The sequence below is a fragment of the Paramisgurnus dabryanus genome, chromosome 3 (genome assembly GCF_030506205.2).
Source record: "Paramisgurnus dabryanus chromosome 3, PD_genome_1.1, whole genome shotgun sequence".
In the NCBI taxonomy this organism is placed as follows: domain Eukaryota; kingdom Metazoa; phylum Chordata; class Actinopteri; order Cypriniformes; family Cobitidae; genus Paramisgurnus; species Paramisgurnus dabryanus.
The window spans coordinates 47,861,361-47,873,902 of record NC_133339.1 but is presented as its reverse complement, the minus strand read 5'-3'; the positions used below and the strand labels follow the sequence as shown (position 1 = coordinate 47,873,902).

At 34.7% G+C, this 12,542-nt stretch overlaps 1 protein-coding gene across 2 annotated transcripts in view; it reads right to left on the bottom strand.

The window, feature by feature from the left end:
- The window catches only part of LOC135750358 (alpha-1,6-mannosylglycoprotein 6-beta-N-acetylglucosaminyltransferase B), a 310,954-nt gene that overhangs the window by 80,683 nt on the left and 217,729 nt on the right, over positions 1-12,542 (bottom strand). For both annotated transcript variants that reach the window (XR_012336391.1, XM_065269168.2), the window contains exon 10: positions 8,032-8,165. Coding sequence is in view for 1 of the 2 variants with exons in the window: in XM_065269168.2 (XP_065125240.1) it covers positions 8,032-8,165 (134 nt within the window). In the remaining variant the exon portion in view is untranslated. The remainder of the gene's footprint in view (positions 1-8,031; positions 8,166-12,542) is intronic.

Below are 12,542 nucleotides of genomic sequence, written 5' to 3'. Positions count from 1 at the left end.
TCATTGCGGTTGTTTCCAGAAGTTAATAAGGGCATTGCTGAATATTTAATATTTCTATTAAAACAGCAAAGTGACGTCAACCCCTTCTTGCCAGCATAACAGCGCATACATATATTAAGATGACTGTACGTGCAATGGGCATTTATACTAAGTGCAACAAAGAATTTAGTGTGAGCCTAATACCCTTAACTCTATTTACAATGAATATCTTAATTATTTGTGTTGTCGAATTTTGACACCGTTTCATTGTTTGTTTATAATATTAATAATTATGTCCGTTTTTCTAAAAGTATTAATATTTTAAAGAGATTCATGTGGTATAAAAATACATGTTTTAAAGTTAAAAATGTTGTAAAAATATATTAGTATTATTGTTCTTAATATATTAAGAACAATAATATGACACATGTATATTGCGCTAAAATGATATACATATGGACAGAGGAATTCTTCTCAACCACCACCAATAAAGTTAAAAAAATATTCTTTAGAAAAATAGCGTTTAAACCCACGCAGAGCGAACAAGAAAACATGGGCCTATGCTTACATACTGTACAGTGGGCATATGATATCTTTATTTAGTTTTACATATTTAAAACTTTAATAATACCTTTCTTGCGCATATAGGCAGTCAGTGTTATGATTTTTTTTAATCCTTTCAGCCGTTATTCATAACAATAAACAGATTTCCTTATTGAAAGAAAAACGTAGAAAATGTTATTATGGGTATAGTTGATGCAAATAAAGTGTGCAGTATACAAAAAATGCAAACAAATTATTTCTAAAAGTGGCAAGATTTTAAAAAGATAAAGGTGGTATAAAGAAAGACATGAGAAAAGTAGAGGTATGCAAAAGAGCACAGTTTAGTTATTGTTAATTAAAGCGGTTTTATACACCTTTGTTTGAATTGACAAGCATTTATTTATTCGCCACTTTCAACACATTTTGTGATTCATTTACTGATTTATTACAGAAAATTGTTGTCAGAAGCAACGCTATTGTACAAAGCATATTTATATGTATGTTTTAAAGTTAAAAATGTTGTAAAAAATATATTAGTATTCTTTAATTTAAGAATAACAATATGATACATTTATATTGCGCTAAAATGCAATATACATTATTCTGCAATATCAATTATTCTCAACCACCACCAATAAAGTTTAAACATTATTCTTTAGAAAAAAACGGCGTTTAAACCCGTGTTGCGTGGAGCGAACAAGAAAACATATGCTTACATGCTTATTATTCGGCATATGATATCTTTTTTATTTAGTTTTAAAAGTGGCAAAAAAGTTCTTAAAATCTAATGAATACTGGTTTTGTAAAATGTAGCTATATAACTGCAGATGCGTGCGTGGGATCCGGGCAGGTATCATTTTCCTCCAGACCTTGACGCATGGTCGCGGGAAGGCGAGAAATATATATTTTTTTAGGTTAAAATACTTTGCACAATTGATATATTACTTATGAATATTTTAGGAAATTATTTTTGACACACGTAGGTTATTACGTGTATTTTGGATTTTAATTTCATTACTGTGCCTATCCGTGGCCTCATCCGAGCGCACTTTCTCCGCCTTGCATCTTTTGAAGACATTGGTATGCAGCACCATGACCCAGAAAAGACTCACACACCTTTCCCTGATGCATGCCCACACAGAAATACTGAACTCCCTGGATATTAGTCCTCTAGCTCATGAGAGACTTTGGAATCTCTATTATACAACCGGCGCAATTCGCGAGGCGAGTTTTTTCTGTTCGAGTAAAGAGCGCGTTGATAATATGCGTATTAACGGAATGACAACGCGGGTTTGTTTATTACATGGATGCGCAGCAGCACAAAAACGCTTTTTAATATGAAAAATTAAAGGATTAAAATGTAACAGATTATTATTGAGTCTCTTGGACATAAATGATGACCAATTATGAGACGTTAGAAGGCGCAAAGAGCTGCTTCATCTGTAGCTAAGTAAATAAATGCTTTGCTTTAAACAAATGCATCTACTTTTAAATGTTTTTTTTTAAATGCTACCCAACGGATTTATTGTATATAATGACTCTGCACCTGTAGATATGGTGAGATGAGAAAACATTTTAAGTAATGCTTTAAAAAAAAACATTTCGCTGTCCAAGTGCTGAAATGGCTCTCCACACGTTTGTAAATTCTTTATCTTTTGTTTGTAACAAATAAAGTATTTTTACAGTACAAACCTTATATAAAGCCTATTCTAAAAATGTAATTATACACCATGTTTTTCTTTATAAAAGTATACAATATCAGAACTAAACCCATTATTATTTTTGTTCAAATTATGAATTATTTATATGTTTAAAAAAGACAGTAATAGTACTATTTAGTAAAAAAAGATCTATATAAAAATATACTAGGTATGTTAATGTGAGAATATTTTACATCTGTTAATCGACGTGTGATCTTAACTTAAAAACGAAAGTAAAATATGTTCGTCCGCATGGACATTGAAAACTGTGAAGTTTAATTAATATTATATGTTGTTATAATATTATATGTTGTATGTAAATTGTAACGAAAGTAATTCCCCCTGGGATAAGTATTTTTGCTTCTGATTAATAGCGCATATTCATCTGAGAACTGATGATTTCTGTGTTTCAGACCCTGGCTGTGTGCCCTGAAGTGTATATGACAATAAAGTAGTAAATCTCAATGTATTTATTTTTAAAATGTATTTTAAATAGGCCTATAGGCTCATAGGTTTTTTGGTTAAAAAAATTCACAGCACCCCCTGTTCAAAATGACTTCCAGCGGCCCTGCCTTGACGCTTTGTGTGTTCGACTTTAAATGGTGCGGCGCTGACTGGTCGGCGTATGACATCAGAGTACCGCGAGAGCAAAGGTAAAGTCGGACCATTTGTAACATTTCGACTTGCTCTCGCGGTACTTTGATGTCTTAGTTGCCGAACTGTCTGCGCAGCGCCACATAGAAACGCCCTTTGACTCTTTAAGGCAAAGTACCAGCAACATGAGAAGTGGTGGCACGCAAAAGAAAGTGAAGGTACGCAGTACGCTAAAATATAAAGTGTCTGTACTGCGAGCACTGGTTTAGTTATTTACATCGTGTGTTGCTCTTTCACCATTGTGCACCCGCGCACTCGCTCTGTAGTTTGTAGCTCGCGCTCCGGCTTCGATAAACAATGCCCGTTTCTCAATACCAAGTAGGGGAGAGTGGGGCAAAGTGAGCCAGTGGGTAAGTTGACCCACCCCCTTTATCTAGGCAACCATACAGATTTGTAGCCGTGTGACCACAAATACAGGTAGCAACCATAATTTATATTTGGCTATGTTAAAGAGAAGGACAAATTAAAGAGTTATGATTAAAGTATGATTTAAAAAAAAAAAAAAAAAAACAGTTTTTATCCTATCAAAGTAAAATGTATACATACCAGGTATAATGGCTGTTATGTCAAAGTAGATTTATCCAGGTCTAAATATTTATACCATACATATTGGTGATAGGCTAATGTATAAAACCATGTGAATGATTTAGCTAAAGATTAGCCTGAATTACTAAGCTAGGCAGTTTTCCAAAACGGTGGCTGTGGGGCAAAGTGAACCAGATGGGGTAAACTGAACCAGGGGTTCAACCCCACCATGAGGCACTGTAACCATTGAACATGTTTCATAACAAAAAGAGCCTAGGTTATATCAACATATGTCAAATTAAGTTACCTGATATCCACTTAATTTTATAAGTTATAAACATTCATTTAAAATAACATACAGCGTATGTATTAGGCCTATTTGCTTAAATTGCATTTTAACAAAGAAACTGCAAGGGTTGAAATTAAAACCAACGCGATGGTGAAAACTGGATAAACCGGTTTTCTTTTGATTCCCTGATGATGAGGTGATCGATTAGCATTGGGGGTTGGCAAAGAATTGGCAGACCTAGGGGTGGGTGGTTTTTAATTTCTTGACTCTGTGTCACTGGTAGCTGCTAAAACAAGCAGCTAAACCATGTACAATTAATTACATTTTGGAATTAACTTCCTTCATGTCTTTTTATTTATACACTGTAAAAAATATTTTCTGAATTTTTAAGTAGTTAGCATTAAATATGTTTACAAACAATTGGTTTTTTCAAACTCTGGGATGTTTGTGATTATCATCATTCAGAAAAGTGGTGCTTGTGTTTAGACTTGTGTTTTACGTGATTAAATCATGAAGATTACATTAGTTTCTTTTCAGTGTAGAACAGTTTGTAATCAAAATGCAAAAATATAGTATATTTATAAACATCGCTGAAACAAAGAGTGAATTAAAATTAAAAAAGTAATAAAGTTAAAGCTGCTGATAATTTTGTTTATATTTACTAGCCTTTTCTGAGTGAAAAATGTTTAGATTTTGTTAAGTAGCCTAAATCCTACTCCAATTTATTTCAGTGTGGGTTTCTCATTTTTATCAGCTTTCTTTTGCTTTTCAAAGGGCCGTCTACCTTTGCTACCGCCAGTGCTTTAATGTGGGCCGGTAGGCGCCAGTACTCAGTACCGCCACTTCCAAATATAGCTCTTGCGTACCACCACCTCTCCCTGCGCCCAGAACGTACTTCTAGCGTACCAGAACGCTCATTTGCACATCTGTTTAAATCAGAGGCTTAATTTAATCCTTTGGCTGCGCTGCCGCTTTTCAAAGCGCCCTTCACAATGCAAGCTACCTAATTCGTCCCACCGAGAGCAGAGACTACATTACCCATACACCTTTGAGTTTTACAAGTTAAAAGCGCATGCGTAGCTTTTGCTGCTGTCAATAGGCTTGTTCGACTTCATGCGGCGCCCCGAGAATCGACAGCCGGAAGACGTCACAGTATCGCGAGAGCGAGGCGAAATATGATTTCTTGAATCATTCTCGCGGTACTCTGACGTCATCCGGCTGTCGGTTCTTGTGGCGCCGCATGAAGTCGAACAAGCATAGTGTTAACAACGTGGTTTGGAGAGGTGTGTGAAACGCGCAACCATTGCTGCTCTGTTAAAATGAAAATACAATGAATACTTAATATGCCCTCCTGGTTTTAGACTCTGAGGAGTAAAAGAACAAGGCCAGAATCAGAGGACTCTCGCTGGCTGACATCCCACCAAGCCAGAATGATATCGCTGCAGGTACCCTTTTGTAGGTACTACGTGACAATCTCTGCTGTCGCGGCTGTCAGCTTGGTTCCCCTCGACGCAACTTCGGATTTCCTCAGACGATGTGCAGTGTAAAAATACACATACTTGCGTATTATACATACTTGCTAAACTACAAGTGAACAAAATTTCAATGAATTTGAACGACGTGCACAGGAGTTTTATCACCCGCAAAATGGAAAACAATGGGACAAAATAAAGTGATGACTTTTGAGTTTCAAATGGCCAATATTTTGTTATTCTTGAACCCATAGACATGGTCTTGGTGTCCAGAGAGTATCTTTGCCCGACAGCGACAATATGTTATTAAAAAATAAATTACATCATTATGGATAAATGAGTGCTTGCAGAATATACATATTTGAGAATGCTTATCAGTACTTTTTTGTTTCTTTAACTTTAAAGATGAATATTCTTCTTTAGAGATGGGCAATTTTCAGCAATAGCACATTATATTCAACATTTTGAGCTCATAAAAAAGATTTTTCGCTTATTTAAATGATTTTTTTTTATGTTTTTATGCACGTTTAGTTTTGGTGCAATTTCATCAAAAGCTTATAATTAGGAAATACACACAACACGCTTAACGTATATTTTCTATATGTTAAAAATGTTGTTAAAATTGCGTATTCTTATATAATAAGAATAACAATATGATACATTTATATTGCGCTCAAAATGATTTAGAAATGGAAAAAGGAATTCTTCTCAACTGAGTGCTTGCAGAATATATAGGCTATATTTGAGAATGCTTGTCAGTACTTTTTTGTTTCTTCAACTTTAAAGATGAATATTCTCCTTTAGAGATGGGCAATTTTCAGCATGCACATTATATTCAACTTTTTGAGCTCATAAAAAAGATTTTTCGCTTATTTAAATTACTTTTTTATGTTTTTATGCACGTTTAGTTTTGGTGCAATTTCATCAAAAGCTTGTAATTAGGAAATTCACACAACATGCTTAACGTATATTTTCCATATGTTAAAAATGTTGTAAAAATTGCGTATTCTTATATAATAAGAATAAAAATATGATATATTTATATTGCGCTCAAAATGATTTAGAAATGGAAAAAGGAATTCTTCTCAACTACCACCAATAAAGTTTTAAAATTCTTCTTTAGAAAAACGGCATTTAAACCCACGTGCACCGAACAAGAAAACGTATGCTTACATACAGTCCGTGTATGATATATTTTTTATTTAGTTTTACATATTTTTATTTATATGCATTTAATAATAGTCTACCGTAAGGTCATAATGTACACACTGTTAAAAATGATTCAGTGGCTTTGTAAATATCTCTAAAATAAATGATTAAAGTAACTTAATAAAATCTCTTAATGCAGTTATGCGATTTTTTTAGTTGGAAAATAAATTACTTAAAATAGAACAGATATTTTGTGTAAAATGTACATATATTATTTGATGTATACGCCTTAATAATATAAGTATTACATTTACAGATTATTTTAGTCAATATATTTAAAAAGGTCAGAGTAATATATTTAAGTTTTTTAAACTGTAATAATTGCATATTTCAAATTATTATTATTTCTATTTGACATCAAAAATGTGTAAGTTTTACGCCTAACTTGAAGTATGAATTATTTATATTTTCACATTGATATTATTTGAGTAAATGTAGGCAAAAAATAAATTAATAATAAGTAGAAAAAATGTCAATTTTAAACAATCACATAGCCAACGGTTTTTAATCAGCAACAAAGAAACTGCACATTTTGCCGATGACAAACACCTCAGAAACTCCTCCAATTTATGAATATTTACACTCACAATATGATTTTATTTCCTTAGTACAAAAGTATAACATATTATACAAATTCTCAGTGAAATGTATTAAACACCATTGCATACTTTTTATCGTGTTTCATACCATGTAAAGGGAAACATGATAATATAAAAAGTAGCCTACTGTTCAGTAATGCAGAAAGGTGCAACACAACCATGTTAAAGCTATTAAAACGTTCAGATGCAAAAATGAACTAAATGTAAAATTAGATAAACTAGTTAATGATATTGCGTAAATGCGCTCGGTCTCTTCAAAGGTCTTCGCGAATTATTTTGTCATAAGACTCGATTATCATACATCACGTCTCTTCTACTGTAAGTACACGGAAAAAATAAGACAAATGATGCGCGTTAGAGTCGGATTTTTATGAAGAATATGTGACTGTTTATGTAACTGGCAAAAGAAAACTTCGCCAACAAAATGTTTGCCAAAAAGCATGCATTTGTATGACATCAAAGTCTATCGCCTAAACATTGATAATCCGTGTCATGTTACTTCAATATCATACAGTATACGCTAAGCATGAAGTCGAGCACACACATTGTCGTCAGTATGGCCTACATGAAACACGCCTGCCCTCTACAGGTTTTTATATTTCCTGCGTCCCCCACCGAACTCCCCTTCTGCGGGATCTCGCAGAATTTCGGAAGTCTCCGCGGCATTCTGCTCTCAGAAACGCGCGTTTTTAAAGGCCACATCTGTATTATATATCACCTGTATATTATATTGCATTTCGGTCAAGAGATCCTTTCAAAAGTTACACAATGCACCTTGTAATTTCCCAAAAAATCATGGCCAGTGAAAACACTGAGTGGCTAATAACTTTAGCCACAGTGGCTAGTGAGCAAAAAGTTAATGTCAAAGTTAATGTCACACATATCATTGTTCATGTTCCAGATACATTTAGCTAAATCTTTATGAACTGAATCATATAACCTCCCAGTTATATAAATTGAAGCTATACAACAGGATACTGTTTTTCAATTCACAGTAGTTGGCAAATAAAAAGTACAAATATAATTCACTAGCACTGAACAAAAGTCAATGATTGGCTTACGGAACATTGTCATGTACTGTTTGCAGTTTAGGTTCCAGTAGCCCCAGTTTGTCCTGTAGCCGTGCAGTGTTGCATACTCTTCCTGATTGTATGCTGGTTCTGTACCAAAGGTGTCAATCACACGTATGTGGCATCTATACAGACAACAATGACAGAAAGAACAAAACCATATTAAACAATCATCAAAAAAAAAAATCTGTATGTTAGCCCCTTCAGATCCTGCATCCAATGGCATGGACATCAGGGACGTCGTTAGGCCTATTTTAGGGGGGCTGAAGCTACCCCAAAATGTTCCTAAGCCCCCCTAAATGATTATAAGAACAACAGTAAAATTTGATTTATCAAAAACCGTATCCTCATTAATATTTAGACTCAACAAATGTTATATATCCAGCTACAAAAAACATCTGACAAGTCGGACAGAATACGCTAGATGTCGAACGTCAAGTGACCAAACCGGAAAACGGCGATCGCTTCCGGTTGCCTGTATTAGTGATGGGTCGTTCGCGAACGAGCGGAGCTGATTCTTTGTAGCGAACGAGCAGAGCCGAATCTTCAGACGCATGCAGGGGAGCCGAATCTTCAGACGCATGCAGGGGAGCCGGCTCTTCTAAGGGAGCCGAGCCAGAAGAGCCGAATCTATGAAAAGAGCCGGACTGCCATCACTAAAATGTAGAGCCAGCGCTTGAGCCGAAAGAGCCGAATCAATGGAAAGAGCCGGACTGCCCATCACTAATACACACGATAGTAAGCACGCTAATGGTTAAATAAAGATTGGCAAGTGTCGTGATACGGAGGAGTGAAATTGTAAGTTGTTTTTAATTACCTGCTGGCTGCTTACCTTTAGCTACGTTTTCTTGAGGTAAAGGAATGGGAATATTTTGGTTTGCTATGTCATGAAAAACTTTAGTCTTGCACAAGCAAAATACAAGAAATTGTTAACTTAGCAATCTAATCACAACTCTTTATTCTTTGCCAACAATATAGGCCTAATAATCTTTAAAATAAAATATCTCTTAAATAAAATATCTCTAAAAGAGGCATATTCAACAGTATCAATCCCCATAGAATGTTGTTGTCACTGAAAACTAAATGTCATCATAGGGTCCCTGTTAATACAATACTGTTGTATCCTTCAATTCATTGAGCAGATGAGATGGATATTAGAAAATATTTTAGGAGAGAGAAAGAGAAGCAGCTGCAGGAGATTGGCAGGCCAGTTGATTCTGAGGGAGCCGGACGCGGTGTGATTGAGGTCAGTAATGGTCTATAGGTCTAAGGATAGTTTTTCTTTTCTTTTCTTGAATTTCTTATAACAATAAGCATTTGTTGGCAGGTCTAGGCACTATGCATAGCATACACTACATTTTTTTTCATTATATTTTATATGCTAGCTATATTCTAACTAGGCCTGAGACTATTTTAATCATATAATGTGATAAATTAAATATTAAATACGTAGATGTTACCTAAAAGTAGGCTAAAGATGAGTAAATGCCCACACTATCCACAGATACACATGTGAAACAAAAATGAAAGCAGTCATACAGTACATATTATACAGTAATCATTACTCCAAATCTTTTATTCCTTCTGCCATCAGGTTATTGTATTTATACAGTAGCCACTTTAAAAAGGATCCATATCAATAGCTTACCTGGTAAAATACTGCCTTTTTGTTGTTGATTTATATTATACATTGTATTCATTTGGCAGAATAAATCATTTTTAATTGAGAAATGCTCAAACCTGTGTGTTGTCAAATATCACTATGACTTTAAAACTCTAGTTCTTGGGTTAAACTGTATGCAAGTCAAACAAAATTGCACTCTGATTGAACCTATCCACCATAGCATTCTGTGTGTGGACAACTTACTATAGAAATTAGATATAGTATGCTATTACTTTATCATACAGTTACAAAAGCATACAGATAGCATTTAAGTCATTGCTTATAGAATAACTAATCAGGAGCAAAGTCTGGCCTAAATTCCCCCATGCAGCTTTGATGTGTCTAAAAGCTAACATTACAGTAACTTTTATTTAACAGAGTAGAAATGGAAGAGGAGGATATGTCTGTCATGTTTTACTTGTTAACATCTTGGTTTCTTGACTGGTTGTTGACATAATTGTAGCTCAGATGTGAGTGCAAAAATTTTGCAAACACAAGTTACAAATACTCTGTGGGCTGAGCCCCCCCTGTCTTCCAATCCTAGTGACGTCCCTGATGGACATCATATGTTTTGTGATTCAAAAAATAATGGCACATTGATTAAATACTGGACCCTTCTGGTCTGAAGGGGCTAATGTATGCATGTTAACAATTATTGCTTATGTGTACTTTTGATTTAGAAATAGACCTTCCAGTTACAAGCCTGACTGTCTAACCATTAAGCCACAACTGCCTACCCGAAGGTCACTGGTACGAGTCTCACGGCTGGCGGGTTGCGACTGAAATGCCCTTTAGCAAGGCATGTTTCCCTTAATTGCTCCCCGGGTGCTGCAGTGATAGCTGCCCACTGCTTCAGGTGTGTGTGTTCATGACTCACACTCACTTGGATGGGTTAAATGCAGAATAAAACTAACGTACACTCTAAAAATGGTTGGGTTATTTTTAAAGGTGCCGTTTTTTCCTGTGTTTTCAAAGCTTTGATTGTATTTACGGTGTGCAATATAACATGTGATCATGTTTCCTGTTTGAAAAAATGAAATTTTTAACACAATTTAGTTTTCTCTATACCGCTGTTTTCACTTTCCTAAAACAGGCTGATGTCTTCCTTGTTCTGAAGCCCTCCTTCAGAAATACATAACGAGTTCTGATTGTGTAGCTGGTCCAGTGTGTTGTGATTTGACAGCAGCTTTGCGCACATTGTCCGGAAAGGTCATGCCAGATTGATGAAGCTGTCCTCAGCAAAGGCCAAACAAAGGCAATTTGACTCCAGGATGAAAATAACATGGCATGTCTTGATGGCATGGCAAAAAAAAAAACACTCTACTAAAGCAACTCTTCCTCTTTCCTGTGGTTTTATTGCCAAGTGTATTTACACACAAGAAATTTGCTTTGATCACTGGAGCCTCAAGTGTAGAACGAAGTACAGACATAAACGTAACATACAACATTGTGCAAACATACATGAAATTGCCAGTAAAATATGCAATTCCATAAATATAAAGAGCCAAATATGTTTTTATTGGTTGAGTTTGGCTAAAACAATCCAGCATTGGGTACATTTTAACCCAGCATTCTGTTAAGTCTAATATTTACCCAGCATGGGTTAAAAATAACCAATCTATTTTTTAGAGTGTATATTAAAACATTAACCTGTAATTTTTGTCATTCACAATGGATTTCCACACATTTTGACTATTTTATACCCAATTTTATTCATAATAAATTTGCCTATAAAGTCCGACACCATGCTAATGCTCATTTAGCCATGCATTTTATAGTATTTCTGAGTTTTTATTTTTTAAACCTCTTCAGCTGCAAGTTTAAAGTTAATCCCTACCTGAGATTTAAGAACTTGTGTTATATGGACTGGTTTGCTTTTTTAACAGAAGATCCTGATCTCTTAAGACTGTGACTTCACAGCACAGCTGTTAAACTTAACAAACCTGCTTTCCTGCCAACATCGCACATCAATCATTCTTGTCATCTGGCACACCAGATGATGGAGAAGCTATTTAGCCAAAACTTTGTCCCAACCAATAGCTAAAAAAAGCTATTGGTAGAGGTAGAGAAGAATTTCCCTTTCATATGTAAAGCACTTTGAGTACTATATAAATGTAACAAATTGTTGTTTATTAAAAAAAGATTTCTCAAACAAATGAGAGATAAAGGTTTGCCTTGCTTTTCATATCAGACTCAGAAATTTACTTTTTAATAAAGGCTATTTTTCCCAACATACTTTATTTTCAGACAATTTAACTTTTATGATGACACACTTTATCATTCAAACACATTCAAATGTTTATTCATTAAATTACACATATGTGTATATAACTGTTGAAAAATGGTAATAAAAATAACTGGAACTTTTTTTAATGCATAAATAATGCCCAATTAGTTATTTATGTAAGAAAGGATGCATTGTCAGTTTTATTAACCTTTATCTGTATGATTTTTTTTTATTAAACAACACACTAAGTTGCCTGTCCATTATTTAGCTCTTGCTTCAGACACCAAAAAAGCCAAGGTGGTGGACACAGCCAATCCTGAAACTTTAAACATACTGTACTTGAAAAATATAATTGGATCAGATCATATCTCTAAACTGTGAGCACTGCATCTTGGGTTGATGTTTTGACCTCAAACATGTTTCTGCCCTCTATACCACAGTGTTGGGAATAGATTGCCCCCTGTTAAATTATTCGGCTGTGTTTCAACAAAGTGTTACTCTGACTTTTGGAAAGTAAACAAATATTTGAGTTACGATCATAGATCTGAAAAATAGTGAAGTCAGGTTAAGTCAGCAAACCAACCTATGGGAATAACAGAGCTGAACTATCAA